Genomic DNA, 13,179 nt, shown 5'->3' on the forward strand with positions numbered 1-13,179 from the left:
TTCAACCTAACTTGAACGAGATACGTGATCGAATGAAAACGTGTGCGAGCGAAAAGAAATGTGAGAACTTAATGATGACGAAAAACAGACATAAATGTAACAAAACAAAACAATAAACGGAAACCTTCACATTGAGGTTCAGGGAAGTGTTTTTGATCAAAACAAGTGCAAATGAAAATACTTATTATTCCCCTAAACCTTGACTGTGTTGTTTTGGTTGTGCAGAGTTTTGAACCTTTTATCAATAGCCTATTAAAGAAAAGGGAGAACAACTAATTTGACCACCATTGCTTTATTCTTTTACTGTGATAGGTTGGGCTGTTGGTATGTCATCAAATATTCCCTGGTCAAAAGTGTCACACAATTTCTCTGATGCCTGAGCAAACTTTCTGTGTGCAGATGGACAAATGCCCAGGTATGCTACTAATATGCTTGTTGAATAAGCTCTCGAGGCAATACCATTCCGTATCCCTGAACAATCAGAAGATAATGCCAGAAGAATAGTGGCGTCTGAACCATATGAAAAAGTGTGGTTCATTTTGAAACAAAATCTCATGAACTGAATGAATGCAGTAGTTTGTAAAGAAACTGTGGTGCAGTGCGGTGGGGAAGTACACAAATTTGGCTTTATCAACGGAGTTGATAATGTACATGTAAATTGGCCACCATACTTAAATAATACAAATTCAGTATGGGTATAAACATGCGGTTTTCCTTGATAGTAAAACAAGCTAACTTTCAAATGCAGGAATTCAGGTTGGTTTTCTTCCCCTCTAAAATTCATGTGAATTATTGATAACAGTATAAAAATATAAAAAAATTATAATGTCTACTAAATCAATCAAATCGTAAATAGAATGAGCAATCTCAAGATTTTTTAAGGAATGTAAAAAACATGGGAAAGGACACTCAGGACAAAATCACTGTGTACAATTCAATGAGAATCATATTGTTTCCCCATCAGTCCCTTATTCAAATCTGAAACTTAGTTGAAGTGCAAAAATTTTGAGAGCCTGCCAAGAAGACCCTGCACAGAGAACAACTGGCACTACAAAACAAAATGGCAACTTGCTGGCATGCAGAAACTTAGCAAGGCTCACTTGATTTGGCCCAATTGTGAGAGGTATTTTAACCTTCAAATGGTTTCAATTTCATCTAAATGTTGTCTTTTTTAATAATCCAAGTCAATATGACTTCCTCCAAGTTGATCTGACCTAGTTGATCCGTTCTGACTTTTGTACCTGCCTGTACAGAATAGAAAAGACTAAACTTGGCTCAAAGCAAACACTTACATGGAACTAAAAGCTATGATCATGGAAGTTAAGGGCTCATGTAAAGTCAGTCTCAATTCCATCACCAAGCCTGATCCTTAACTCCTGCGTCTTTTTTTTAATAATCAGCACACAGTGGACTCAGTTCATTTTTTATGGTACTATCTTTGAATAAATAAGGTACTGGTCTGGTGGAATCAGAGCTCTTGTTCATAGTTGTTATTCTTTCAACTGGTAAAATGAGGGCAATCTCACCATTGCACCAATTCAACTCCAAGGAATCAAAATAATACTAATGGGGCTATTCTTTTTTTTGTTTTTCTTGTGATTTGATGGTTATTTAATTTTGAATTTGTTTGTTTGTTTGTTTTTTCACACAGGATTCAATTCTAGTGTGGATCATTACACGCCATGTACATACAACCCCACTCAGACACATTCATACAACCAATCGAGTAGGTCCCTTTTATCTTTTGTGAAATAGTAGGAAAATGTGAGCCCAAGGGCTGAGTTCAAATGGCATGTATTTTGTCCACTGTCAACTAAAAACCAAATGTCTCCCAATAGTCAAGGTTAGAGCGGTTTTCAATTGAGTGTCGAAAGTAATTAGATAATTACTTTGGTTTATGTTTACTTCACTCAGTGATTGGTGCAAAGTTCTCGCGCCATTTTTTCAACCAATCAGAAGAGAAACCAAAACCAATCGTGGCTCATGCGTGCACGTTTTCCCATGCTTTGTGTCGGGTACATGTAATTACTTCAAGTTTTGATTGGTTTGCCAGATTGTCTCAGTCCTTTTTGATTGGCCAAAGTAATTACTTTGGTTTTGGTTTTACGACACTCAATTGAAACTCGCTCTAACAGGTGCATTAACTTGTTGCTAGCTCTTATGCTTGCCTCATACTTAAAGGAATGAAAAACTATTTTTGTAATGCATACAAAAAGCAAGCAAAAAGGGTGAGCAGCAAGCTAAGCTACACGTAATTATGCATCTGTGAATGTTGAACATTGATTTTCAAGAGCACCTTATGTTACGAGTGGCTTGCTGTAATAGTGTTCTAGTGATCCAGCTTAACAGCTTCATGAGAGTGGCAGTTAAGCTGGTTTGCATGACTAAAGCACACATCTCTTGTGGATGCAAAGAGTACCTTCTGTGCTTGAGTAGCCTGCTCTACTCTTTGTTAATAGTGATTCAACTTAAGTAGCTGTTAAGCTGGATTAATATTGTGTGACTGAATAATACATGTACACTATTGGATATTGCAAAGACCGCCTGAAGTATGGACTTGTAAGTATGAACCTTCATCATGCATACAGTCATGTAAACCAGCCCTTACAGCAGGTTACTTTAGTTGACTCAGGTTTCCTTGCAATTTTAAGGTCCTTCGCCAGACGTCAAGACTACCACTTCAGGTTTGTGTTGTGTAACACTTATTGTAAATGTTTATAAAATAGCCAGTCAAGAGTAAACGACTCATTCTGATTGGTCTAAGCAAGTTCATTATATCACCATAAAGCACTGCTCTGTACTTATAATTTATTGGGGGTTGAGTGACTATAGCACACTCAGCTGGACTGACATGTACTGTGAAGGGATTTATATACATGTAGTCCATGGACAAGTACAATGCTTCTGCTTCGAGCTTGCATCTCACGTGTACATGCAAACCATCCCTTACAGCAGGTTACTTTTGTTGACTAATTTCCTTTGTTGACTCACGTTGAGACTAACACTTCAGGTTTGTGTTCTTTACACTTGTTATAAAATTTAATGTGTATAAATAGCCAGAGTTAATGTAACGACTCATTCTCATTGGTCCAAGCAAGTTCATTATATCACCATAGAGCACTGCTTTGTACTTACAGGAATAAAAAAAGGTTTTTGTTATGCAAACAAAAGAAAGTAAAAAGGAAAGCAACAAGCTAATGCATCTGCAAATATGTTGAACAGAGATTTCAAAGAGCACCTTCTCTAGTCATTCAAGTCATCCAGATTAACAGCTTCATGAGAGTGGCTGTTAAGCTGGATTGCATGACTAAAGCACACATCTCTGGAGACCGCTAAGAGTATCTTCTATGATTGAGCAGCATGCTATTGTCACGCTAGTGATCCAACTTAAGTACCAGCAGCCATTAAGCTGGATTGTGTGACTGAAGTACACACCACTAACGATTGCCAAGAGGACCTTCTGTGTCTGAGCTGCCGGCTCTAGTTACTCTACTGATCCTTTCATTAAAGTAACCCTTTCCTTCCTAAAGAGTGACACTTTTAGATTTAACTCTGTCTTACACCAGACAACTTTAATCATCAGTGGATACCTCTTTGGGGCTGGCATTAAATTGCAGTATCCGCCCCAACACACAAAAACTGTACTACACGCCTGAATACACGTTTTGAAGTTTAACAAAGCGATTGTAAAGGGACATTTATAGCTTGTATTGCCATACATGCGCTGCTCACTCCCACACGGCCATCAGGGGGCAGCCGTTATTTGGTTTGTCACCCCTGGGTCGTCACGCAGTGCTTCTCCTTTTATGTGCCTCTTGCTGTCACCTAAATTTCTATAGTATCAGTAAAACGACCTATCAGTTACATTTATGAGTTCTCTTTTTTCCCTTAAATAGGGTGCCTTTTTTTTGGTTTTGGGCCTTAAAAGGGGTATCAAATCTCAATTTTCTACCCTTAAATAGGGTCAAGGTTTGAGAACCTTGGCAGCGCACACCTATTCTTAATTGTCGTGGGGCCCATGCTGACAGGATTAAATGTGTCTACTGTAAGTCCACTAAAAAATTGTCACCCTTTTGACTGCTACCTTTGGCTCTTTAGCTGGATTTTGGTGACTTATAATGGCAAACCCAGCTGGACTGACTTTTACTCTGAAGGGCTTTCTTGAGTCCATGGACAAGTACAATGCGTCTGCTTCAAGCTTGCATCACACATGTTCATGTAAACCAGCCCTTAATGCAGGTTACTTTTCTTGACTGGTTTCCTTGTAATTTTAAGGTCCAACGTCAGACTTCAAGACTGTGACTTCAGGTTTGTGTTGTGTTAAACTTATTGTAAATGTTTATAAAATAGCCAGTCAAGAGTAAACGACTCTTTCTGATTGGTCGAAGCAAGTTCACCATATCACGAAGTACGATGCATCTGCTTCAAGCTTGTATCATACATGTACATGTAAACCAGCTCTTAATGTAGGTTACTTTTGTTAACTGATTTCCGTGTGATTTTTAGGTCCTTCACCAGGCATCAGGACTAACACTGCAGGTTTGTGTTTTGTTACACTTATTATAGAATTTAAAATGTTTATAAATAGCCAGAGTTATAACGACTCATTCTCATTAGTCCAAGCAAGTTCATTATATCACCAAAAAGCAATGCTTTGTACTTACAGGAATAAAAAAAAGGTTTTTGTTATGCAAACAAAGAAAGTAAAAAGGAAAGCAACAAGCTAATGCATTTGCAAATATGTTGAACAGAAATTTCCAAGAGCACCTTCTCTAGTCATTCAAGTCATCCAGATTAACAGCTTCCCAAGAGTACCTGTTAAGCTGGATTGCATGACTAAAGCACACATCTCTGGAGACTGCTAAGAGTATCTTCTATGCTTGAGCAGCGTGCTATTGTCATGCTAGTGATCCAACTTAAGTACCAGTAGCCATTAAGCTGGATTGTGTGACTGAAGTACACACCACTAACAATTGCCAAGAGGACCTTCTGTGTCTGAGCTGCGGGCTCTAGTTACTCTACTGATCCTTTTATTAAAGGATGGACAAGTACGAACCTTCTGCTTCAAGCTTGTATCATGCATACAGTCATGTACAGTCATCATGATGTAGACTAGCCCTTACAGCAGGTTACTTTTCTTGACTTCTTTCCTTGTAATTGTAAGGTCCTTCACCACACATCAAGCCTATCACTTCAGGTTTGTGTTGTGTTACACTTAGGGCGCGTTCGATTGACCCTATTCCGAAATAAGAATACGCGGAGTGATGATTTAAAACGGTATATCTGGTGCTGGTGAGACAGATGTTAACCAACGCACGGAGTAATAATTTCAGATCTTGAGCAAAAACTGAAAGAAACATGACAGTGGACAGAAACCAAAATTAATATTGTTTTAGCCACTTTGAAGCCTATAGTGGAAATATCTATTTAGGTGCTTTGAAGCTGGTGTATGGTGGAACCTTGTAATAGCTTCGACATAATTATTTATAGCCACATTGGTGGAAGCTAATTCCAAACCACAAAACTATTTGCACTAAAATAAGAAATAACACATTTTGTTGCTTGTTAGTTGGCATTAAGATAAGAGAAGAATAATTATAATTATTATCCAACTGTATTAGTTATTGTACAAAGAACGCACCAAACGAGTACAACTATTCCGTGATATTGTACAGTTAGTTATTTGTACACTTGATTATTCTACTGTAGAGAACCGTTTTGACTAGTTTAGCTGCTGATGTTGCCCGCTCGCACAAGTCTGTCACACATTCTCTGTTGTTTACAATTCATTTGCTAAACATTTAGTGCAAAAAAAGTTGGTTGGTTTTAGGGCTGTTGTTTGTATATTTTTTTATCCTCAGCGATACTTCACACCAAATTATTTTCCTGCACATATTGTAGTTGCCATTAGCTTATGAACACTTTTTTTTTGTATTTATCCTACTTATATCTTTTCAGCTCCAGATCCTCCCCCTGGAGGAAACCTTCCTTACAATAAGCAAGACCGCAAAGGGCATAGAGGTACGAAATAGTCATTTTTACATTCAACTGGATCTGGATGGTGGAGGAAGGTCGGGGGGAATCAGTTAAATATCAAATGTTGTGCATGGGTCTTCAACATTTTGAGTGAAATGAGCATGTGGAAAAGAAGTATTTTTCATAACTGATCAAATATTGAAACCTTTTTTGATCCCTCATCATGTGGCCTGCAAAGTCAGTGCTTAGAAGACGGAAGGACAAGGGTCATGTGGTGAATGTCGTACCACAGCCCGGGAAGGAAGGGGGTGGGGGTATCAAAAATCGGAATTCTGTTTTAAACAGAGTAGGAAAATCAGCGATATTTGTCTTAAACAGGGTCAGGGCATGAGGGGCCGTGCCGCACCTCCCCACCCAGGGATATATCGAGTCCCCCCCCCCCTTCCCCCGAGTACCACAGGAACTTCCTCACTAACACCCTTCTCAGGCACCAGGCACTTTTGGGAGGAACCCTCTTTTCGTCCTTTTACAGTGCATGTGCACAGCCACAGCCACAGCCACTCCTGGCCCCAGTTGTTCAAACGATGAATAGCGCTATCACCGGATAAATTACTATCCAGTGGATGAACACTAGTCTAGCAAAACCAGTAATTGCGCTATCCAATGGATAGTGATTTATCCGGTGTTGTCCACCTTCTGAACAACTGGGGCGTGGAGTATACTGTAAATTCTGGTGGCACAGAACTATTCAAGTGATCTCCAAGATTGTCAGATTGTTTGTATTTCACTTTTCGCCTTTTCCTTGAAGCTCCTTATTAAATTGGAGTGTCTCTCACCTAAAGTCTCTTTCATTGCGGCAACCCTTTTCAACCTCGTATATTACGTTTCTAGCTTTCTGTTTGGTTCACTTAACCTCGGTTTTCAGCTCATATACCGTGCGACCTAATCTGGTCATACAGTTATCGGTTGTCTCGTCGGTCATCGGTTGGTCTACGTGTCCAAGCATTCAGAATTTAATGAAAATTTAATCCTAATATTATTATTCCATTCACGCTTGTTGGATATGAAACGGGTTATAGCCAACTCGGCGTTATGCGCTTCGTTGTCTTTTTACCATCTCATATCCAACGCGCGCTTATGGAATAATTGTTAAATATTCTCTGCACCTGCACCAAACCAGTGTTTGTCTCTGTATTAGGAGATTACAAAGAGTGGAAACCAGCCACAAGTTGTTCTATGACCTTGAAAGATAGGGCGGAATGGTTTCCATACCAGGTTGACAACACAAACTACTTTGCATTGAAGTAGTCATTTGAAAACAGCAATCCAAAGTAGTTTGTGATGTCAACTCGATTTGGAACCTCTTTACTATCATTATTTTTAGTCGTGGACCAAACTATGATCATTTTCCCTTTATTTTTTATACAACAGCGTTATTGAAGCAGACGCTTTGTTGAGGTGATATAGGGATTTCAATAGGACATCTGCAACAGTTTTTAATACATATGTATATTTTTTATGGCTGTAGTAATAATTATTCTAGAAGAAATAGTATGTTTCAGTTTGCCAAAGTGTAATTTTCCGGGCCAAAGCAAGTGAAGCTTAAGACTGGAATTGCTCTTTCAATTCTTTCTTGTTCAGGTTTTTCTGCAGGAGACAAGGAAATAACGGGTGAAATTTACCTGGTAGAAGTTGCCTTTCAAAGCATTCTGATCTCGCATATCACGAAGCCGAAATTTTTGACATGTTTCTGAAAATCATCTTTCTTTTGCTCACAGGAGAGGATCTATCCACCGGCGCTATCATAGGCATTTGTGCAGCTGCCCTTTTTGTCATCTTTGTTGTCGTTGGAGTATCAGTATATTGGAAAAAGTACCATCACCGGTCCCGCCTGCGAGCTGCGTACTACAATGACATATCCATGCATGATCCTCTGTATGAAGACTTTGGTCCAGAGGTTGCTTAAATTGCCATGTTTGAATGACTACCGAACTAAATCGAGTCTGTAATTGTAAGGAGCACCCAAGCTTTGTATATGCATTATTGTTTCAAGTGCAATGCAACGCACTAGAGCACTAAACGGGGACAGTAACGAAATTAACTCAAAGCAAATCGAATATTGGTTTTTGTGGAGAGAGGAAAACCGGAGTACCCGGAGAAAATCCTATCGGTGCAGAGTAGAGAACCAACAAACTCAACCCACATATGACGCCGAGTATGGGAATCGAACCCTGGCCACATTGGTGGCAGGCGAGTGCTCTCACCACAACGCCATCTCGGCTCCGTGGCTCCGTAGCTCCGTATTACGCTGTTGAAAATGCCCTATTATAGCGCTCCAAACCTCAACTATTTTTTCTTTTGCGGAGTTAAATCTCCGTATCTGTGATAAACATATTTCACCCTTTTTTTTTACGTTGATATTGCAATTTTAATCCGTCATGAAACTTGACAAAATCGGAAGTCGTACATCCCACAGCCAACCTAGTGAAAGCGTTGGATCCATCTCTGAGATGACATTACAAACCTCTTTGCAATGCAACCATCTCAGGGAAAGGTCCGTTCCTCTCCCTAGCTCAGTCGTAAGACAAACTAGATTTGTGGGACAGGTGTCACTCCAGTCCCTGCCAAATTCTTTTCTTTGAGGGATGTTAAAAAACCCATGACTAGCATCCCTGTTGAGTCCGTTTGCAAGCGGGCCCTAGTTTTAGATTGACAGGGTCCCCTTTCTTGTATATATTAGTGGATCCCAATTCGATTTTCAGTTTTCGGCTCGTTTTTGAATGTGACCAAATGACAAAGGGCCAGTGGAGTTAATTAATTTCACTTGTTTTAGTTGGTGTATAATAGCTATTTAAACTTTTTCTCTCTGGCACCCCGACATAGACAAAGTATGCGTAGTTTTAATCCCTATACAATGTATTTGTTGAGTTTGCTGGTTCAGTTGTGATGTCGCAAGATAAAGAAAGGGCAGTTGCTAAGCATTTACTAGGCTGATTTAGCAACAGAACGGGACGACGGCAGAGCGTCCAGCCGGATAGTCTGGATTCGACTCTAGTCTGCATGACCTAATATGGACATTTTTCTGCACGCGCCGTCGTCAACTGATGTTCCCGTTCTTTTGCTAAATCAGCCTGTATTACTTGGGCTATACCGTAGTACAGCAAGGTACCGAAATGGAAGTCTCATGCGTTCACACACTTTCCTGTGCAGTCACACTATCCAATCCATCTTGAGCTTCTGTTTTCATGAAAGATTAAAGAATTTCGTCTAAGTGCTCACTCTTTTGGGATCCCAACGGTAAAGAGGGCTTTAATCTGCATCTTTATTGGCCTGCAGGGCGGCGTATTTTTGGCAAGGAATCGAAAGTAGCGTGCGTCATTTTGGGTGATAAACAGAGCTGGGAGGAGTCTCGCCCTAACCTTGCTCTTCTTTCAAAGTGGCGGCCTTTTCTTTATTTATCAAGTGTTCGCTGCCAACAGAAACCCTGCTCCGCGGGCTACATTAAGAATAACTATTAGAGCGGTTTTAAATTGAGTGTCAAACGTAATTAGCGAATTGATTTGGTTTTGCATTTTCTTCACTCAGTGATTGGTTGAAAGTTTTCGCGCCATTTTCTCAACCAATCAGAAGTGAAACCAATCGTGGCTTGCGCGTTGACATTTTCCCTCGCTTTCTGTTGGCTACGTGTAATTACTTCTAGCTTTGATTGGTTTACTGGATTGTCTCCGTCCTTTTTGATTGGCCAAAGTAATTACTTTGGTTTTGGTTTTATGATACTCGATTGAGACTCGCTTTAACTAGCATTACTTAGGCGTATTTCGTTCCCTGTTCCAAATCCTGAACGAAATAAGCAATAACAACCATCAGAACCACTGGAAAATTTTCGTTGATTTATATCGCTAACTGAACTATATAAATTAAGGATATGCTGTTTGTAGATATCACTCTAATTTCTAAATCTCAATTGTATCTTTTAAAATTAAAATCCTTTTTTGCTAGCTGGAATTTGACAGTAATTGTTTTATACTGCCAACTCGTGACCAAAGCCGGTAAATATTTGTTTGGTTCACAGAAGGTGGAAGACTGCTTAGGGGTCCGGGGTATATTCTGAGATTGGAAAAAATATATAAAGAACTTAATGTGCAACGCGATATTGTGTACTTTGTCTTGGAGGCCGTTTGCTGAATTGCACCAAGTTCATCAAGTGTACATTTTCTGAAGCGAATTTATTTCTAAATACCCCTCCTTCCGCCACAAAATCGGCTTGGTCGTGAATCCAAATGGAATGCAATTATGTTGTTGCGATTATAACAATTATTGTGTTAGTCTCATGCTTAGATAACAAAGGATAAGTGGATAGAAGCCACCAAAAATTTAGCTATCAAAAAAACAGATCAGATTAAGAGTACTTTTGAAAAGGGCGTCTGGAAAAGCAGGAATCCGGAACTGGAATAAGAACAACAAAGGTCCATGATATCCAGTTGCTTCAGCTAAAAAAGTTGAATGTTATATTACACACTTAAAACTGCAAAATTGATTTTAACGGATATTGTTGTGACAACAAAGTTCGTACCACTAGCGTCATTCCTTTTTTGAACGGCTCAAGTTACGAGAATGATTGACATCGAGACTCCTCCTTGTCCCTTGGTGACGTAGGAGCGAAGTTGTTTCTGAAGCCATACAAAAGAAATTCACCTTATTTAGTGGAATAAAATATTAATTAAGGTGAACAACTACGAACCTCGCCTTCTAGATCTCGCCGCACTGGAGATCAAGAAGAAACACGGGAAAGGTGAGCACTACCCTACGTGGCAGGCATTCGAAGGGGAAGAGGAAGGAGAAGGAAAAGAGAGAACGGCGAGAGAACGAGGAGGGCGCGCGTGGAAGAAGGGGAGGACGCTATTGTCTTTTCGATATTTTTACGCTCAGATTCCCAATCATAAAAATCGTGATTGGCTAGCTAGAATTAACTTTGTGTCAATCACCACCAACGTATTGCAGTTGAATTCAACATCACTCTGTTTTCGAGCTCTCACGTAAACCATAAGAAACTCGCCGCCAACTTTGTCTTTTTGATCTGATTCAAACCGTTTGGATAGAAATTCGAGATTATCGCAACAGTTTTTACTTTACCTTACACACAACGTTGCAACAAGTTGTGAAGTATTTTCGATTTTTTTTTGTGGATTCCAGCCACATTTGTCAGTCGTTCAGTGAGGCATACAACACCAAACGATTTCTTTTTCAGCGGTGGTCTGAACAAACTCACCCTAGATTTTGTTAAGACATATTCCACCAGTAAACTCCTTTCACAAACTTGACACACGTCGTTGAAACATTGCTCCGTTTTCGGGCGACGGTGTTTTGGTTTCGTACTACTCTTTGCCGTGCATGGGTTTCTTTTTTTTTTCCAATTTTTTTTGTTTCAATTTTTGTCGTTATTCTCCTGTACTGTTTTTTTTCCGAATGTTCGGCATCTTTTCTTCACTTCAGGGTGGAAATCAGTAAAAAAAATAAGGAATATAGGGAAGCTACGAAAGGGGACATCTTAGTTTGGTTTTCGAAATTAAGAGAATTTACGACTGAAATTGGAGTTTTTGTGGCCATATACGCTTACTCCTAGAGACACTGAAGACTCGCTTGGCTCCACATTTTAAAACCACATTTTAATGTTTAAGTTCGTAAAACACTTCTCCGCAATACATGCAGTTCCACGATGGTCGTCAAGCAATGTTCTCATTTGCTTATTTTCGCAAAATTGTTCTCTGACTCAATGTTGTTGTGTGTTTTTGTTTTTTTTTTTTTCATAAAACTGGATTCGATCCCTTGACATCCTAATATATTCAGTCACCCCGAGTTTGAGCCCTCTGTGTTCACACGCGTCATGTTTCTTGCGTTTGATCTGAGGCATTTGTAGACCACTAGCAGTTCCTTGTTAGTCATGCAGTCGACCCCCTCTCTTTAGTCCATGCATTCTGGAGCCCAGAGCCGCCCGGCCTTCTTAGGTGTCAAAGGCTGAGAACGAAAGCCAGTTGGCCCTTCGCTTTCTCCAGCCCATTCTCTACCTTGAATCAATGGCCGTTTTTATACTAGAGACGCATAATTCGTTTGGGACGAACTTGGGCAAACATTTTTACTACTGCGTCTGTTAAATTCGTCTAGTATAAAGACGGCCACAAGACGCATTATGCGTCTGGACGAAGAATCTATTTTAGTGCGTCTTCGAAGACGCACTAAACTGGAAAGTTCGTCCAGACGCATTATGCGTCTAGTGCCCGTCTTTATACTAGATGAATTTAACAGACGCAGAAAAAATGTTTGCCCAAGTTCGTCCCAGACAAATTATGCTTCTTACATAGTTCGTCCCATCTTTACACTAGACGGGAGATAACATGAGGGACGCATAATTCGTCTGGATGGATTATGCGTCTCTAGTATAAAAACGGCCAATGATTATCATTAATTCGTAATTTGCTCTGAATTTACTATTATCGTTAATTTAGAAGACTGAAAGCTTGATATGGATTAATGGAAAATGGTCATATATTTTTCAAAGGATAACCCAAGTGTATGGACATACGACCGGCTCGAACCTGGGAATGCTGATTAACCCGTCACCTAACCGGTTGACCACCACACTGCTAGCTGCTCAGGGACAATATTTTTAATATTATTTGATAATGCTGTGTTATCACTCGGCAACAAAGAACATTAAACACTGCAAAAGGTTGGTTCCCTGTGGCCCAAAGCTGCCACGGCAAAACTTACTTTTCCACGGCAAAACTTTAAAAGTTACTTTCTCACGGCAAAACTTACTTTTCCGCGACAAAACGTACTTTGCCGTGAGAAAGTAAGTTTTGCCGTGGAAAAGTAAGTTTTGCCGTGAGAAAGAAGCTGTTCTATAGAGTAGAAACTCCCTGTTCAATCCAATGCATGGATATGATGTTTTATTTCCTTGTTTTCTTTGCTACCACAAGTCCTGGGACACACTGTCCTAAATGAACAATTATTGTAGCTTGAAAGAGAGGTTTAGGCCGGAGACAAAGACAAAGAAAAGTGGGTGATATGTAAAACTTTTTCACATTCATTCCAAAGACCTGTTTCTATTGCTTTTGTCTTCGCTATCAAGCTGAATATTTGATATTTCGAAAATGGCCCATTAGCTAACGATAATCGTTAATTTATTGTTTTTTTCGTGCGAAG

The 13,179-nt window shown here is 39.7% G+C and overlaps 1 protein-coding gene across 2 annotated transcripts in view; it reads left to right on the forward strand.

The window, feature by feature from the left end:
* LOC138042622 (uncharacterized) overlaps positions 1–9,981 on the forward strand; it is a 19,767-nt gene extending 9,786 nt beyond the window's left edge. Inside the window, exons 4-9 of one of the 2 annotated variants that reach the window (XM_068888576.1) lie at positions 313–415; positions 1,652–1,726; positions 2,652–2,684; positions 4,276–4,312; positions 5,902–6,021; positions 7,755–9,981. In XM_068888576.1, coding sequence (XP_068744677.1) covers positions 313–415; positions 1,652–1,726; positions 2,652–2,684; positions 4,276–4,312; positions 5,902–5,911 — 258 coding nt within the window. In that variant the 3' untranslated portion in view covers positions 5,912–6,021; positions 7,755–9,981. The remainder of the gene's footprint in view (positions 1–312; positions 416–1,651; positions 1,727–2,651; positions 2,685–4,275; positions 4,313–5,901; positions 6,022–7,754) is intronic. The other variant, XM_068888577.1, reaches the window with a different exon arrangement.
* Positions 9,982–13,179: the final 3,198 nt, after the last annotated feature.

The sequence above is a fragment of the Montipora capricornis genome, chromosome 3, assembly GCF_036669925.1.
Source record: "Montipora capricornis isolate CH-2021 chromosome 3, ASM3666992v2, whole genome shotgun sequence".
Taxonomy (NCBI): domain Eukaryota; kingdom Metazoa; phylum Cnidaria; class Anthozoa; order Scleractinia; family Acroporidae; genus Montipora; species Montipora capricornis.